Source organism: Cyprinus carpio, chromosome B13 (assembly GCF_018340385.1).
Source record: "Cyprinus carpio isolate SPL01 chromosome B13, ASM1834038v1, whole genome shotgun sequence".
Taxonomy (NCBI): Eukaryota; Metazoa; Chordata; class Actinopteri; order Cypriniformes; family Cyprinidae; genus Cyprinus; species Cyprinus carpio.
The window spans coordinates 24,408,703-24,427,956 of record NC_056609.1 but is presented as its reverse complement, the minus strand read 5'-3'; the positions used below and the strand labels follow the sequence as shown (position 1 = coordinate 24,427,956).

Sequence of the window (19,254 nt, the reverse complement as noted above, 5' to 3'; positions counted from 1 at the left end):
TGAGTGGCTTTGGAACGTGGATTAACTTTAAATAAATGCCTGCTTTATTTTGAGCATCATTTTGTGTTTTCTTTCTGTCTGTTTCCATCTATTTCTTGCACTCATGGGACAATGAAGGGTGATTACTACTTGATTACCTATTACAGCTGAAACAAAGCTCAAAAGTTAACTAATAATATCAACGGAGGTTTCATTGAAAGAATTTTTAAATTTTGCAATAGACTAGTGGATTTAGTGATGCTCACAACAACAACAACTATACAACAACCAACTATATAACCAACTATCTATCTATCTATCTATCTATCTATCTATCATTTTCTATTCATCAAGCCACGTATTGAAAATAAAAAACCACAAATCGAATAAAAAATAAATTTACACTACAGGCTTTAAAATTTTTGACTCATATAAGTCTTTATCAAGCCACGTATTGAAAATCAAACATTGCTTTTCTATTCAAAATTACAGTTATATGAACTTAGTTTGTTGCTTCCTGTTTGCATCCTCTTTCAAATTCAATTCAAATTAATGGACAGCATTCTCAATTTAATTTTGATTGATTGATTGATTGATTGATTGATTGATTGATTGATTGATTGATTGATTGATTGTTATTATACTTCTTTTTTGTATCATAATAAAACTTGTTATTAGATTTTAAATCATCCTTACATATTTGTAGTTTTGTGAACCAGTTTAGTCACAGGCTATAGGTGAACACACGAAACCTCTTGCTAACTTATTTATTGAAATAACCTTGTTAATATTTTAGCCTGTCCTCTTAGTGGACTGAGACACTTGTCCTGTACATTTTTATCTTGAATTGTAACATTCATATTTCCATCGCCACCAGGCACATGGGCAGATGCTTGGGCCAAACTGATCACTGATTAGTAGAAGAAATTAGCAACGCTTTAAAACACAGATCAGAAGCCAGCCTGCCAGGACATGTCAGCGAGCTCTGACCAGCATGTCAGTGTGTGTAAATCAGTGCGGTCCCAGCGCGTGTAATACGCACCACAGCCCAGCTCCATGCACACTGGAAAAGCAGGCAATTAGAGCAATGCTGGTGACATATCCAACACGACAGACAATGGGGGAAGAGAGTAAGAAGAGGCAGAAACAAAACACCCCACCCCCTCCACAGCCCCTCTTGGCCAGGCCTGCCCCTGCCCACCCAGTCTCATTCTGCATTAGTACCATGACTTTCCATCATCTTTTTCATCATCATCCACACCAACTAGAAATTAACCCCATTTCTTAGACTGACTGCATGCTGTATGTCAATACAGATTTGAACAGCATATTTCCAGTGGCATTTTGAAAAAGACATTTGAAAAGCACATTTTTTATTGCCCTGTCTTTTCAGCATTGGAAAGGTCATCCGTTTACTTTCTGGACAGGTTGGCAGGTACCAGAATCATGACTCATGGAATTGCCACAATCGAGAAAACTTAGAAAATGGACTTGAAGGCAAGGTGTTTATTTATTTAAAATATTTTCTTGAGTCCAGTGTTTAGAGGAATTTGAAATTCGCCATTTATAGACTGTTTTCTTTGAAAATCATTATATTCAGTGACTTTGAATTGCACTCATGGATAGCACCATTTATTTGCATTTGTTTTAGTACCAGATACACTAAAGGAATCATGCAAACCAGCCAACAAAAACAGCAATAGTGGCTCAACCAATGGTTTGAGTTCGTCCGACCAGACAGGGAGGTGTGTTCTGGAAACAGACACTAGAGACACTTTGCTGACACTAGTAACAAAGAAATGACACATTTCACCTTTAATTAAGCATGAATACCACTGAAATGTGAATGCCGAATCAATGGAGTTTGAGAGTGGAGAAGGTTTAAACAACTGTGGTGAAAGATCTTCTTTTAAATCTTCACTGTTCATAGATTTTCACTCATTTTGAATGTACAATGAATAGTTTATGAATTTATAATGTTGACTTAAGATGTTGTCACCTTACATTTCTTCACCCCAAACCATAGAGACTCTTAGTCCAACAAAAACTGTCAAGAAAAGAAGTTGGAATGTCTTGATAATAATACATCAAAATCTCAGTGAAATGTTCTATAATTAATTCTTATATGAATAGACTTTTGGAGATGATTCCCAGAATACATAATTTTTAAGTCCTCATCATTGCTCATTTACTGCAAAGACTATAGAATACCCAAGACATGTCACTCGTATAGTTTTGAATGGGGGAAAATGCAACGCTCAATCACAGGAAGACCCACCTTCTGAATGAAGGAGCCAATCGCTAATCGCTAAAGTCAGCGCGTCACTACAGCTGCCGTTAGAAGTGTCCCGGTTGCTATAGAAACAGTCAGTGTTCTTAGGGGTGCGCTCAGGACTGCGCATGCGCACTGGCTGATCTAGCCCGAATAATAAGCTTTTATATCATTATTGGAGCAAAATAAACAACATTTATGACACAGTTGTTATCAGATTTCTTGAGTGATTTCAAATATTACATTTAATCGCAAGCCTAGTGAACAGTTTTGTAGAATTTGATGTTTCCCCATTCAAAGAGATAGGAGTTGCACTTGGATGCCAGAGAGGCGTTTCAAAGATGGCCGCCAGGTGACATGACTTGTCTTAAAGGGACTTTGTTTAATGTACAGTATCATGTCTGTATATGCAGTTTAAATAATACATACTGGTTATTACCCATCTCTGTGGGTTGCAACCCAAACATGCATTCTAGGTCTGATAGGATTGCAGACAGCAAGGGAAACTTGTGCATAGTTAGAATAACAGATTATAGGTTATTCCTTCATGTGCATATTCATAGCTCATTCATACTCAACAGTATTTGGGCTATAGAGATTGTTTCACGTGTTAGGCTGATATATCATTGTGCTGTTGTTTATGCATTTACAAAATTGACTTTTGTTCCATTCATTGCAATATTAATCAAATTCAATGTTGTATTTTAAGGGCAATTTGTTTACTTTTGTACAGCAAGCAAGTCTATAGTGCTGTTTGGTTGCTATTGATGTTCACTGTAAAATCTGGGTACTGAAGCAAAGCTTTAGTCTAGTTTCAGAGTCAGATTGATCTTGCCTTTATAGCTTGTTATTCAGCATGAGATGATGGATTGTAGCATCTTTCTGATTTTCTCCTCTTCAGCTTTCCAAGTGAGAGTATGGGTACACCTGCTCTGGTTCTTTTGAAAACAGGCCAAAAGCACCATCGTGATTAGACCCCTGCTTGATCATTGTTGAAAGCGCTCAGTCTGAACGACAAAATACAATCAGAGCACAGAGGGAGATCAAACGGCAATGGGACAGGCAAGATGCTAATGTATAAAACTCTAGTGAAAAAAGCTTCTCTTCCCAGCTAATATTTGTAAAGCTGATGAGCTGTAAACTTTTAGCACATCAGTAGATGAGATGTGACATCTCTATGATTCTGAGCTCTGTGTTACATATTCACCCTCATAATAATATTAATATTAATAATAATATTAAAAAATAAAAATTTGCTTAAAATGTACTCACCCTCAGGTCATCCAAGATGCAGATGAGTTTGTTTCTTCATCAGAACAGATTTGGAGAAATTTAGCATTACATCACTTGTTCCCCAGTGGATCCTTTGCGGTGAATGGGTGCCGTCAGAATTAGTGTCCAAAAAGCTGTTAAAACATCACAATTTGTATGTTATTTGATGACTTTTTTTTTTTTTTTTTTTTTTTAGAAAAAAGTAACCATGAAGGTCCCAACCTATTTTTAACCTAACTGTCAGTGGGGCGTAATTTTATAAAAATGTATGAATGCGATTACAAATTCATATGAATCAGCCTCCAAATCTGCAAAATTTTATATTCTTTATATTCAAAATTTGTTTAAAATTTTGTCACCCTCAGGCCATCCAAATTATAGATGAGTTTGTTTTCTACATCAGAAAAGATTTGGAGAAATTTAGCATTACATCACTTACTCACCAATGGATCCTCTGCAGTGAATGGGTGCCGTCAGAATGAGTGTCAAAACAGCTGATAAAAACATCACAATAATCCATAAGTAATCTACATGACGCCATTCTACAAATTAACATCTTATATAGTGAAAAGCATGCTTTTAAGAAATTAATCTATCAAGACGTTTAAACAAGTAAACCACATAACTCTAGTCCCTCAATTAATATCTTGCTGTTTTTATAATAATTCCATCAAGACAAAAATTGTTTAAACGTCTTGATGGATTAATAAAGATATTAATTTGAAGAATGGAGTCACATAGATTATTGTGATATTTTTATCAGCTGTTTTGTTTTATCGTCTCATTCTGATGGCACCCATTCACTGCAGAGGATCCATTGGTGAGTAAGTGATGTAATGCTAAATTTCTCCAAATCTTTTCTGATGTAGAAACGAACTTATCTATAATTTTGATGGCCTGAGGGTGACATAATTTTAAACAAATTTTGAATAATAAGAATATGAAATTTTGCTGAATGGGAGGCTTCATATGAATTTGTAATTGCATTCATACATTTTTATAAGTTCTGCTTACGCCCCTCTGACAGTTAGGTTTAAGACAGTTAGGACCTTCATGGTTCCTTTTTTTCTAAAAAAAAAAAAAATGTCATCAAATAACATCATACAAATTCATATGAAATCACCTCATAAAATACTTTTTTTTTTCTTCATAACATCGGGTTGTTTCAGTCCATTTAAAAGCGTTTCTCTTGAGGTCATTTTCAGTAAAAGACAAATTATTAAAGTACAAATATCTAAAGATTGAAAGTTGTTACCTGGATATTATTGCATTTACTACAGTATGTTGTACTTGACTTTACTGGAGTTACATAAGCAGGTTTCATTAGACTGAAGTTTATTCCTGCTTTAATTTTTAACCACGCTAAATGGAACATGTTCTGTATCTGTTCTGTTGAACTTGACCAACCTCAGTTTAAATGCAAGCCCTCCTCCGCATCACTCCGACTCTGTCAGATTTCATTCTGAGGCTTTCCAAGTCTTGCTATTTTATTTATTTTTTCTCTTTATCTGATGTGTCTGCATCGTTGCTTTAATTTCCTCATTTCCTCAGTGCCTTCTGATAATGCAGACATGACAAGAAAACTACATTTTATTTTCCTTTGTGATGGATGCCCACTAAAGTATTAGAATGACTCAAAGGAAAAGAAATGGAATTTTAGATCAGGACTTTAATTCACCATTATTAGTATTTCAGACTATTTAAATACAGTTTCTGGTCATGTCTGATTTCATCCTATATAGACTGGCTCTAAACTGCCAACACCAGATTACACGCAGCAGCACTGGCCCAGAAAACAGCCTTCTGGCTAATGTCACTCCATCAAATTGACCACGCTTTCATGTCTAAATGATGTCAGTGATCAAAAATTGTGTTATCTGCTGCACAGTTATTGGATTTAGCTCAAAGTGACTAATGAAGGTTTATAATTTATTTATATTTTGTATATGGGATGTGTAACGGAAGCTACAAAAACACAAGATGAAAGGAAGAAGAAGCATTATGTTTTGTTTTTAGTTTGGTTCCATGGGCTACTATAACTCATCACAAAGAATGAGTCAAAATATACAAAATCACTCTACAAAATCAAGACTTTGAATGAATATGTTATAAGAATGAATATACACTTAATCAAATTCCGATATGGACTAGTGTCTGTGAATATTAAACCGCAAAAGATTGCAATTAATATATATGTCTGCTTGTTCTTCATGTCAATCATTTCAACATTTCATTTGATAAAAACTGAAAGAACATATACAGTCATATACACACAGAAACTCAAAGGTCTTCACTAAACCGCAAAAATAAATGTTTGGTTTATTAAAGATATATTACTATTGTACAATAGAATGTATTTCTCAAAGTAACAATAACAACTAATCATTTTATTAAAACATTATTTTTTTAAGAATATCACACAATATTTCATCCATGTTTAAATTTAACAGGATGCAATGCACTTTATTTGCCAAAGGAATTGTTCAAGCAATTAATTTGATTGCATTTTAAAGGCATACAACTTTTTATGCATTCACTTGATGGCCACCATTTCTGATATTTATAGGACAATATTATTGTTAAAATTGCAACAACAAAAAAATTATAATTAAATTATTAACTTTTATGAATTTCATTGATTAGACATCCTTATTTGATTAATAAAATTAAATACAAATCCAGAAAAATTACATTTAGTACATTAGCTTGTGTATGTATAGTTTATAAATATAGTAATTATTATAATACAGATTAGCAGCTTGTAGACGGGTTTGCATGGTTTAAATTCAAAGTTCAAATGCATTTTTTTTTAGAGCAATGCCACTACACTTTGGCCATTATGTCTCGTGCTGTCTTTTGAACATCTTTTGAAGGGTTGATTATGATGTTCGAGTTAAAAATAGTTTTAAAAAACATCTTGAGACCCTTGCATTTGTTCCTGTGAACTGACATCTGAGGGGCGTAAACAGGTCTGGTTGATTGATTACACCCAGTGATTCTCCCACTGTGTGTGGTAATAGTGTGTCCCTGTGGAAAACCGCCACAGCAGCAGGATGTAGATAGCTGCTAATATCAGAACATGTGTGTCAGACTCTGATATGCAAGCAAACAGTGAATCCCACTGAAGAGCCCTATTGCTCTCTACCCGTCAGCCGCACAGCTACAAGATTTATCAGGGAGGAGAACGAGAGCATCCCTGGGAACAAGAAAGGAAAAACAGGGAGATGTACAAGAGGACTTCTCTAATGACTCTGTGAATTGTGTATGAGAGAAAGAAATAAGAGATGGGGAGAAACATGACAAAGCTGACAAATATATATTTTTAAAAGACTGTATATAATTAAGTGTTATGCCACTGTATTTCTGTTCCAGATGATTTGACAATGAAAAGCTAAGCTTATCTATCTATCTATCTTTCTTTCTTTCTGGCCAAATTGCATTGTTTTGGAAGTGACATTTGAATTTAAATGACTCAAATCGTCTAGATTATTGTTAGCATGTGCACAAAACAGAATACAAGAGTCACTCCCAAAAGATTTCCCGGTCTCTTTTTGTGCCGATTTGATTCGTGGCACTCTTTTTCTTTCTTCTTTCTTGTTTTTCATGTGAGAATTGTATGTGATGTGTGTGAAAACTGTATGACAGGATAAAAGAGAAAACATACAGCTCCTCTCCCAGGAGACCCCGTTATAAATATCCAGATCTCTATCTCTCTCTCTCTCACTCTCTGTCTCTCACTTTCTCTTATATCTTCCTATACTCTGTTTCTCAGAAGCTGCACTACACTATATCACCACACACTGAGACTCCTCTATCCTGTTAAATCAGAGATAGGTTTTTTTTTTCTATTTAATCCCTTAGTTCTTGTCTTTCTGCCTTCACAGTCATTGTTCTGGTGACTCAATACAGTAAGTCCACAGCGCCCCCTACTGCTCTGTCAGTCGATATGAAATCTAGTGGTGCTTCTTTGTGTGGAGCTTTTGTGTGTGTGTGTGTGTGTGTGTGTGTGTGTGTGTGTGTGTGTGTGTGTGTGTGTGTGTGTGTGTGTGTGTGTGTGTGTGATAGTGTGTGTGTGTGTGTGTGTGTGTGTTTGGGTTTAAACATTTGCTGATGGAAAATATAGGAAGAAAACTGATAACCATAGTTTTTCTGAGAGTAAAGTGATGCTACCATGGTTCAGCAGTGGTATCAGTTGGTAAGACTATGATATTTTGATATATACTATGGTACTGAATGATTACAATGTTCATGTACTTGCTGTGGTGCATACTGTTTTATGCTGAAATACATAAGAAAATAAAATTAAAATTTGAACATCGAACAACATCTAATATAAACTAAAAAGGAATAGTTCATCCAAAAATGAAAAACTGCAGAAGATTTACTCGCCCTCAGTATATGTAGATTAGATGTAGATGAGTTGTTCTCCTTCAGAACAAATTTGGAGAAATTTAGCATTACATCACTTGCTTTCCAATTGATCCTCTGCAGTGAAGGGGTGCTGTCAGAATAAGAGTCCAAAAAGCTGATAAAATATCACAAAATCCAACATATAGCCCAAAACCTTGTGAAGTGAAAAGCTGTGTGCTTGTAAGACATAAATCCATCAAGACGAATTTAAACCCCTGTTTCTGAGTACTCTATTAATGGCAATGTTTTTTCCAGTAACAAAGTCCATCCCCTGTTGTTCTCTCACATCATTGTCCCACTGACATATTTGTTAAGAATTGGTTTGATCTGTGCAAACTTCCTTCCTGATTTAAACAAGATGACTTTTCCCCCAGATAAAGCAATATTATGGATAGAGGATTCATATTTTACCCAGGAAGCTTTTCACTTCACAGAATGTTAACTGATGGACTGCAGTCATGTGGATTTGTGGATTATTGTGGAGATTTTATCAGCTGTTTGGACTCTCATTCTGACGGCACCCATTCACTGCAGAGGATTCGTTGGTGAAATATTCAAATTTACTGCATCTTTGAAGGCCTGAGTAAATTTTCAGAATATTTTCAGCATATTTACAAATAACTATTCCTTTAAATATCTGTTTGTAGTACATTTTCACATTGTTTTCTTGTGATTTATGACCTGAAATAGGACCTGGACATGTTCTTGATGGTTTTAAGCGATTCACTATCTCTTGTTTTAGTGTAGAATCACTTTACATGTCATAGCTATAGATACACCCACCAGATGTCCCCCTTGTCTTTAACCTGTCTTTATCTTCTGTGCATTGTGCTATATAATGTTGAACCCACTATGTTTCACATAAGGAAAGAATATAGGTATGCAAAGGAACAAAAGGAAAATATTATACCAGGAAAGGCTAATAAATAGAAATACAGTACCTATTATATTCTATTATACAGTATATATCCTATTATATATATACTGAGCATAACAGCAGTAATGGAGACAGTACGTTTATTATTCACCCCCTTCAATAGTTTTTATGCAATAAAAGATGACACATTTGCAAAGTAGCTTGTCAAATATTACTTAAAACTCTGTCTAGTTTTGTTGTGTTCGAAGAAAAGATGTAAAAGCAATTGCAAATGGTGAAATAGATTACGAGTTACAGGCCTTATCGATATCAATGGACAGGTCTTGTTTTTCTTTAAAGGGATAGTTCACACAAAAATGAACCTTCTCTCATAATTTACTAATGCTCATGTTGTTCCAAACCTACAGGAGTTTTTTTTTTTTTTTGAAGAAACAAGAACAAGCCACAATAAAAAAAACGAAGAAAAACTTAATAATAAAGTAACTAAACAACATCAACAATTTGGTTACCAACATTCTTCAAGGAAGTCAGTGGCTAACAGCAACTGTTTGGTTACCAACATTCTTCAAAATATCTTCTTTTGTGTTCAACAGACAAATGAACACATGCAGGTTTGGAACAACTTGAGGGTGAGTAAAAGATGACCTGATGAACTGTCTCTTTAAGTTAATTATCTAAGCTATGTGACTATTCATGCTGGAGCCAGGTTTTAGCAAATAATTATTCAAAATAATTAAATCATTATTAAATAATTGGCATTCATGGTGGTGCCATTGTCTTAAAGACAACATCTGGAAATGTCTGAAAAATATAGAATTTATTTTTTTTGTACGGTGCTTATGTACTGTATAAAGTTTATATACAACTTCCATTAAGATGAAAAAGGAGTGCTAACATTTGTTACCAATTTTATTACAAATAAATGAGCTGGATAGTGTTCCTAGTTGTCATTGTCTTACAGCAGATATATTTGCTCCGGTGTTGTTGTTTGTTATTATTATGAGTGAGATTATCTGGACATCAGTTATTGGACTTGCTCACTGAACTGTTTCATTCATCTTCCTGTTTAAATGTTTCAAGCATGACCTGAATATTTGAATATGAATATTTACTGAAGACCTTTGTTTGGTGAAGCATGCATCATCGAGCAGTTTGATGGAGTTTTGTTTCTCTATTGTTTTATTTAAGCCACCTGTCTTCTTCCAGGTTGGAAAATGTGAGTAGGACAAAGGAACTTCCTGTGCTGGAGTGTGTTTCCTGATGGGATAATTATAACACAGATCAGTGACAACTTCTGTATCATGTTAAATCTGGCAGAACATGGAGTCCAAGCAGCACCACATAGTTTCATATATTATCTGCTGTATTTGTATGCTCATTTTTATAGTCTGTCAGCTTTAGGGTGATGTTTAACAGGACTACCTGTGTCCTCAAAGAGTTATTGTTGCTGTATTTATATTGAACCTTTGTGATATGAAGGTCTTGTCATATGAAATAATGTTCACAGGTAGTGCTTTATTTTGGCAGCTTTTTACTTTCATTTAAAATTTGAAATGAGCTTGTCTTACCCAGTAACAGTCTTTTCTCATTAGTATTTTCACAATATAATATTTTGCACTACAGTTGATAACTCACAAAAATCCTGTCCCATTTTGGTAATTGGTTAGACAAACCATAATTTAAAAATACAATATTGCTTGTACAATTGCTGCCCCGAGGACTATTTTAGTCTTTTTTTATTTCACCTCAAATGTATATATAGAAGTATATGTTCACCAAGGCTGCATTTACTTGATCAAAAATACAGGAAAGTCAATAATATTTGTGAAATATCATTGATTTCAAATAACCATTTTTCTTATTTTAATATATTAAAATAATAATAAAAACATAAAAACATTTAAATATTTGTAATAATAAAACTAATACCTAATACGTAATTTATTCCTGTGATGGCAAAGTTGAATTTTTAGCATCATTACTCCAGTCTTCACAGTCACAAGATCCTTCAGAAATCATTCTAATATGCTGATTTGGTGCTCAAACAAACAAACAAAATCTTTATAGTATCAATGTTAAAACCACAATACTTTTTTTTAAAAGAGTTAGCCATAATTTAAAAATAAATAAATAAATAAAGTGTCATTCAGATCATGTTGTTCCGAGTATTTAAGTGCCATAAATGTTTGGAACAATATGAGGAAATTTTACTTTTAAGCTTTTTGTGAACTATTCCTTAGTAAGTGGATAAGAAAATCCACCGCCAACCATCACCAAACCAGTGAGATGACAGGGATGCAGATATTTATGCCCACACATTTGAGTTTAGGAGGGGTTTTGTGGGTACTGAAGTGTAGGAGATTGATGCTGTATGTTTGATGTTTTGCATACTCATCCATATTACACTCTCTGCTCTGTACGCTTCCCTTTCTCTTTCTCTCTCCTTCACTGGGTTCATTAGTTATGCTCAAGTGAATTTTCAAAGACTAGATTTTCAAAGTATTGGTTAAAGGCATCTGGACTGGTGAGAAAGGACCCCTATAACCTGCACATGCACGCTCATGAATTGAGTTGGTTCTTTTCTTTTCTGTGTAGTAAATAATAGATAAGCTGTCGTGACCAAGCGAGGCTTCCCTCCACCCACTCAAATAATGGTGGATTCTGCTGTGTGCTTCCCAGCAAGCAAATCCACTTCACACTGTCGCACACACACACAATTCCCACACAGTTTGCAAATGACTGTCAAAATAAGATTTTTTTTTTTTAAATGCACATCTACATATGTTCTAGTTTACATTATTCTTTTTAAATAATATTCATTTCCCATCTTTACCGCCCACAACTGACTAGTGACAGTAACAGCCAACGTCTATTGTTTCTGTTAACATGAGAAAAATGTTACCCATGTTGCATGTACTTACTACTATAATAACAATTTTATATATGTGTGTGTGTGTGTGTGTGTGTGTGTGTGTGTGTATTTTTCTTCAAATGTTAAGTTTTTATTAGAAATAGAATTTGCATTAATAGCTGGAAGAGGATGCATGTGGCAGAAAATGTCACTTTTCCTTGAATGTTCAGTTTTGCAATAGTTGCTGGAAATGATGCTTAGGTTTATTTTAAATCTATTCATACTGATTTAAAAATATTAATAAATCTTTAAAAAAAATATCATGGAGATGAACTACTATTGCTAACAAATATGCATACTGCATGTAAATAAATGCAGTGATGAATCTACACAAGATGCTGGGAGGAAGGTTGAAATACTGCTGCTGTCATTATATGTATCCATCAACCTTCATCGAACCACTCACACTCATCAACCTAAGGTTTAATATAAAGATGTTAACTTTATGATGCTAATTAAAACATAGCTTGAAGGAAGTAATTTTACATGACTTCTAGCTTCTCCAAGAAGGTTTTACATTAGACTTCTAGCTCTGCAAGATGGTTGATTAGGATGCTTGATTACCTATACAAAAACATTTTTGAAAAATTCTTATAATTAATGGAAAGGAAGAACTTATAAAAAAAGATGGACAAAAACATTTAAGCTTGACCTTATGAGTAAAGTGGCAGAATCTCTTTTATTTGATGGATCTGACTGGGTCAGAGAACAATATTGGCTCAAACATTGGTGTAAGTTTGTCTGTTTTTCCAAACAATGGCAGACAGAGATCTGAAAGTCAGTTTTTAAACAGTGGTGCAGAAATTACCCAATTCACCTTTAAGGCCCTGTCACATGATTTGTATCAACGTTCTCTAATGCACTGAACTCTGACCCAGTGTCAAGAGACCATATAACATAACATTCAGAGAAGGGGGGTGGGGGGGGTATATTGCAGAATGTCAAAATTGGAGTGCCTCATAAAAATCCCCATTCCATGATGCTAATTTTGCAGTATTTTTTATGTGGAGGCCAAAGTGGAGCATGACCTTTAGGTGACTCATGATAGATCAGATACAGTATATATTCCACTCCTGAAATCCTGTTCTGGTTTCCTTCATGATAGTCCATGTTCGTTTTAAATTATGTGTACAGTCATTCAGCTTTAAACACATGTCTAGCTGTGATGAAAACAGGAGTGGAGAATGGTCAGGAATCCAGTAAATGAAACAGAAGAGAGAGAGCAGAAAGGTGAATGGGAAGGTTAGCTCTTGGAGGAGTCTCTCGCCCCTGTTAAGGGCTGGATTAAATCTTCTTTTGAGGTTCTGGAAACTGAATAATTCAAGTGATTTCTCAGAGCAGGTAGGAAACACTCCCACACCGTCTCCTGATCTCTCTGATGATCTACTAAATCAATGAGACTATAAAGCAGTATATGCCTGCCAAGTTTTATAATGGAGGAGAATTTTACCTCAAAAGGAAACACTTTTAGACCTCAGTTTATTTAAAAATGATGCAAATATATGTTTGGGAAAATTATTTACAGTAAATTCAAAATTGATCTACCATTTCAACGTTGAGTAAATAGGAGCTGTACATCCCTAAAAATAGCTGTCCATAGGCATCACTAAGATAGCCAGTGAGTGAACCAACTTGCCTTAGATTGACCTCTGACCCCTGACTTCACAGACCCGATGTTATTTTTTGTGACAGATGCCAAACTGTTGAAATTAAATTTTAAAGCAGTATTTTGAAGAAATGTATTATTATTAATAATAATAATATCTAAAATAAACATATGTTTAGGTAACTCCCCATGTAATGGTTAACAAATTGCAGAGTAAATATAGAATAAAAGTTAGTTAACTTTATTATTATTGCTATTGAATTTGAAAATTAATTTTCAAAATTAAGGCATGTCCCTCCCATGAACTAATTGTTATTTTTTTGCAAAAGATAAATACTATTAAAATTGGAAATAAAAGCAGCATTAAAAGAAATGAATTATTTTATTAATTTTATTTTAATGAAATAATACAGTTGTAATAGTTATTAATAGTTATATGTAATAGTTATTATTATTATTATTATTAAAATTTAATTCTGAAAAATAATTTAAATATTGTGTAGGCTGTTTTATTTTAAAAGGTATATATATATATATCTTATCAGCCCACCATTTTTATGTTTCTCCTCGTGTAACTGTTAACACGTTGTGTTTGTTGTGTAGGCTGTTTTATTTTAAAAGGTTTTAGTTAGCATTTTCTTGGTTTAATATTCATTTTACTTTGGTTACATTTACAAATAAAGGGGTTAATGTCTTGGATTACAGCGACGCAGCTGGCAGAATCAACATCATTGCAGAGGTTTATTTACCTAAGCTTGAAAACTCGTGTGCAATTCTCTATAGGGCAAAAGAAATGAATTGCAGCACCGTGACTGTCCCGCGTGGAGAATGCAGGAGGATACCGCAGTGTTTAGTGGGAGGGGAGAGCACAGATCAGGGGGTGAGGAGGCGCACGAGACATTGACAGCAGTTCGGTCACAATCAGCTTTAGGGATGTAGTCGATGCAGCTTGAGCTCCGTCTGTCCGAGCTCGTCAATATGAAGAAACATTCGGCCCGGGTCGCGCCGCTGTCCGCCTGTAACAGTCCGGTGCTCACCCTGACCAAAGTGAGAGGTACGTCCGCAACACGATTCGTGATTTAACCTCATTCTGTACTGCGATCTGCTTTAATACACGTCTTAACGTGCAGTTGCGTGTGCTCTGTTGCTTTAAAACAGTCTTTGTAATTTAAATCGAACTGTAGTGCATGCGAAACATATCTAGCATAATAACACGGAGAAACACCTGTCTCCTTTACGCATCACCAGTGCAGATGTTAGGCTGTTCTCTGCGCCTTTTATGAATAGAATACCAATATAAGCAGACTATCGTTGAGGTTAAAATACATCAGACACAAAAACACCTGTCTGTGTTAAAATCCTAAAGGTATGCCTATAGAATTTTTGTCATAATTTGGACTCAATCCTAATAGTATAATTTCTCCAAAAGTATTTTAACATCTCTGCTTCCAAATTAATCTGCTTGTTATTGCAGACAAACTTCACAGTAGTCATTTAGATGCTGGCTTCTTTCCATTGGCTGAGACTGTTAAATTACTAGAAAACTGATATTATATACTTTTTTACACAATATTTGCAGTAAAATGAGTTGTAATTTTAAATACAGTATAATTTTCACTTTTTTTTGTGTGTGTGTGTGCATATTATTGTTATTATTTTAATTATTATTGATCAGATAGGTGCGACCTGATTTGATGGCAGTACAATCATGTGAGCAGTGAGCTGCTTGGTATCAGGTTGATTGCATGTCCCATACTTTCCCATTTCTGTGATGTATGAACCCTGTACATGCTGTTTCCCCAAAAGCTGAGTGTGTGTGCATTTGTGCTCCAAACCATTATTTATATTAATTCTTCTTGCATTAGCTTGTATTTTCTGGATGCCTACGAAGCATGATTTTTTTTTTTTTTTAAATCTAAAAAATAAAAAAGGACAGAAGACAGGTACTTTGAGCTCACATTTTCCTCAGGTTTTGTGGTCTGTATCAAACTTGTATGAGCAGCACAGACAGCAATATCAGCAGTTTTTGTGAAGGTTTCACTCAGAAAATTGTTGCAGGCAGTTTTATCATACCCTGACATCTCATTTATGCACACTTCATAGTATGAGTAACCATCTTCCCCAAGTGTCCAATCTGATGTGATGACCAGCACCAGCTGGAGAAATGAACTACAAATCGAGTCACTGATGAGCTCATGCTTTCGAGACCGATCCACACTTGTTATCGATAGTTGCTTTTTATTTGGCTAGTCTAATTGTTTTCTTTTGCATTTATATGTGTGCAGATATATGGTCTCTGGATCTTCAAAGGGTCTGGTTCAGAGGCTGAGGCAAAATGGACAGAAACTGCTATACTCTAGAGTATGTTTATGTGTAATATGGTGAATGAGGTGGGATGTTAAACACTCATTGATCTTTGGTTTCAGCTCTGGCTCAGACCCAGCGGTCTACTCTTTCTGTTGCAATGGTTTAGGCCTGCCTGCAGCCAAATTCTGGCAACTTCTATGATTATTAAAAGCTTTAAGTTGGCAGTTCAGAGATCTGTTGGGCCTTTTGAGCTTCCTTTGAGATGAGGTACAGAAAATATGAAAACGAGTCATTTTTAAGATGTTAATAATCTTTCTCATATCCCACATTGATACTTTACAAAGGTATCTTCAAGTAAACAACTGTAGGTTGATTTCCCTAAAAAGTACATGCTGCGGTGCTTTTATATTGGCTCAAAAATGGCATGAGTTTTTTTTTTTTATGCTATTTCTTTGTCCAGCCAATAGAAACCTGTTTGACATTTGGCCAAACCCCTTACAGGTGACTTGACATTACAATTGGACCTTGTTCGATAACATTTTTGTAAAATATCTTTTTACAACACTATCATTAATTTATAACACAAACTGTGAATGTTGTGAAAAGGTATCAACACATTTGATATTCACAACCAATCAGTAAATGGATGAAAGTAAGTCTAACAAACACAGTTCTCAGTTCATTTTCAATCAAACATTAAAAAAAATGACTTGCAGTTCAGTGAGGGAGTCATCTATGAACATTTGTGAGAGATTTACTGACTGACTGAGACAGTTCACAAACTACCTGAATAACCCATTAAACAGTGAATTCTTTTGACTGACTCGTTAGTGAGAAATGGAGTCATTTATTCGCAAATTGGACACTGAGTTTTTGTTTGCAGGAAACACTGGACACAAACAGATTTCCCGACTACATTTTTTCTTTTCATCTTCACATTTGGAGCCCTGTATATCCAGAAATCACCAACTACAGCTTTAATAAAAACAGAATATTTCTGTTTTACTTGTTAAACAACCACATTGCTATATGGAGATATGCAATGTTTAGTTATTAGCCTACTTATAAGTACTGAGATTCATTTCAGCTTGAATGTTAAGCCAGAGGAATCTGTAAACCTGAGCTGATCCTCCATCAGGCGCTAAATCTAATGCAGGGTGGCAGAAGTAAGAGTCTGTAATAAACCTGCAGTGAGTCATTACACTGATGTGACTCAAGCACCTTCACTGCCAAACTCTTTCTGTTGACATCTTGGCTTTCGTAAGAACTCTGCGTCCCTGTTTGGAAGCCAGTGGGCCGTTTTAACTTGGTTTTTGGTACATATCCAGCCATTTAATTGAAGCATTTTAATCAAATATATTTCACAGCAGTCAGCCGTGGCACAAAACATCTCTGTTTTTCTGTCTGACATCAATCAGTTTGATACAGAGCTTCAGTCTAAGAATAACTTTCGCATGTTGCTTGTTATATGTTTGTTTGGATGCACGTAATCCCGGCTAAGAGGCGTTTTGTGTGAGTGGAAACGGGTGCTCTTGTCTCTTGTTGAGTGCACAAGTGAGGGGGAGAGATTTCATCTGAGCTTTAATCCAGACGTTTTCTTGAGTGAATTACAGAACAAAGATATTTAGAAAGTCTTGGCAAAATTATTATTCATTATATATCATCAGACATTTTTATTCCATCAGTAATATATAGGCCTATGTATGTATACATTTAAATAAACGTTGTAATTGCAGACCATATATGTTTTGTATAACACTATAAAACTATATTAACCACAGCAGAATTAACCGCACATCTCAGAGTGACACCGATGTTTTTTTAACAAATTGTTTGAGTGAATGATTCAATGACTTACTAGAATGAATCTGTGTAGGCCTGTTTGAACAAATCGGTTTGATAATTCATTCAAAAAGACTTGTCACCAACTACTGAAGTTTTAATATATTTACTACACCTTGAGGCTTGTCTTTTTTTCTTTCTTTAAAATGCGTCCTTGTTTTGTTTGTTAATTTTGTTATTTTTTTCTTGCTCCACAAATTAATTCTCCTGAAGTGCTACTTATTTACATGAAGAGGACTTTATACATCTAGCAAGGCAGCATTTTATTGATGGGTTTTGGCACACTTGTCTCAGTGTTTACAGACTGAGTTGGATTAGTATTGTATAATTAAGTCGAAAACTGCAAGCTAACTGTCAGATTACTTGGGCACTTCACACTGTCAGGACATTAGTGTGGAAAGCTGTGTTTGGGGAGACACCTGCAGCGCAAGCTCATCAATTAGTTTCAGCAGGGGACTTACGGTCAATCTATTATGTATTGATCTAGAGCAGGAACTCTGGCATGACTCCAGTCTGTTAAACTGCAGTCCTTCTTCTGCAGGATCTATAGGCTGCAGTGGAGAAAGGGACAGAGAGGGGTTAGGATAGACTTTAAGATATATAGAGGCCTATATATATATATAATATATATATATATATATATATATTGTTGGTAAACGAACAGGTGAACAAACTGTCGAACAAAGTAATTCATGTTTTTTTTTTTTTTTATTAATCAGTTGACTGAATAATAGAATGACACTCAATTATAATATTTGGCCACCTGCTGGTGTAATGATGTAATGTACAGAAAGAGTCACTGAACGAATCAGTAAACAAGTCTTTTTGATAAACAGAAGAGATTCAATGAATCAAAAATCCACACTACTGCCCACTTAGATGCCTCTGATGCTCAGTGCTACAGTACACAGTTACACACACACACACACACACACACACACACACACACAAACAGTGGGCAACTGGCAGGGTTATGCTTCTCCCTGTGATGTCCGTGAGCTGTAAGCAGGGCACAACAGAGTGTGACATCCAGGGCATCTGTTCTTCTAGCTGGACACTTCAGGGTTCACTGACCTGCTGCACCAACACACACACACACACACACACACACACACACACACACACACACACACACACACACACACACACACACACACACACACAGTCTACGCATGCCACTTGTTTTCATAGACTTCTTCTGACACACACACGTAAATTTGGCAAGTAAATATCAAAGTGAACTGAAATATCTGCATACAGAGAGATATGGTCTGACCGTGATCAGAATGTTTGAACATACTGTAACAGTGTATTTAAGTGAGTGTAACTTTAAGCCATGTCTTGCTGTATATTGCTGAATAATGTTTTCCTTTATTTGCAAATGGAGAGATCGTCTTCTTTACAAACTAGGACCAGCACTGCTGCAGACCCTAAACAATGAATTAGAAAACATATGGGTGGTGTCAGCATAAATTAATGGTAATTTGTGAGGGCATTTATCATGCTACAGCAAAGCATCTGCCACTCTTAGCAGTTCTGGATGGCTGGAATGGAGAAATTTACACCCAATTACAAACATATGCAAAGTAGTACTTGCATTTTGATGTATAATGGGGGACAAAAGAGGCTAACTAATGATTAAAAAAATTATTAGAACATTAAAGAAATTATATTTTGTTAAATGCAGGTTAATGTGACACGGTTGATTCTGAAAAATATATATATACACACTATACCATTCAAACGTTTGTGGTTGGTAAGATTGAATCATTGTTTTA

At 35.1% G+C, this 19,254-nt stretch overlaps 1 protein-coding gene and 1 long non-coding RNA gene across 5 annotated transcripts in view; one reads left to right on the top strand and one right to left on the bottom strand.

The window, feature by feature from the left end:
* slc35f3b (solute carrier family 35 member F3b) overlaps nucleotides 1–19,254 on the top strand; it is a 52,163-nt gene that overhangs the window by 14,282 nt on the left and 18,627 nt on the right. The window contains exon 1 of one of the 2 annotated variants that reach the window (XM_042737401.1): nucleotides 14,046–14,381. The exons of the other annotated variant lie outside the window; for it this stretch is intronic. Within the exon in view, the coding sequence (XP_042593335.1) occupies nucleotides 14,270–14,381 (112 nt within the window). The 5' untranslated portion in view covers nucleotides 14,046–14,269. Of the gene's footprint in view, nucleotides 1–14,045; nucleotides 14,382–19,254 lie in introns of those variants that run through there. 2 annotated transcript variants of the gene reach the window in all.
* LOC122139463 overlaps nucleotides 3,611–19,254 on the bottom strand; it is a 29,043-nt gene continuing 13,399 nt past the window's right edge. Inside the window, exons 4-5 of one of the 3 annotated variants that reach the window (XR_006156324.1) lie at nucleotides 17,938–18,027; nucleotides 3,611–3,657 (exon numbers count right to left, since the gene is read on the bottom strand). This is a non-coding gene — a long non-coding RNA (uncharacterized LOC122139463). Of the gene's footprint in view, nucleotides 3,658–17,630; nucleotides 18,028–18,182; nucleotides 18,907–19,254 lie in introns of those variants that run through there. The other 2 variants (XR_006156322.1, XR_006156321.1) reach the window with 2 other exon arrangements.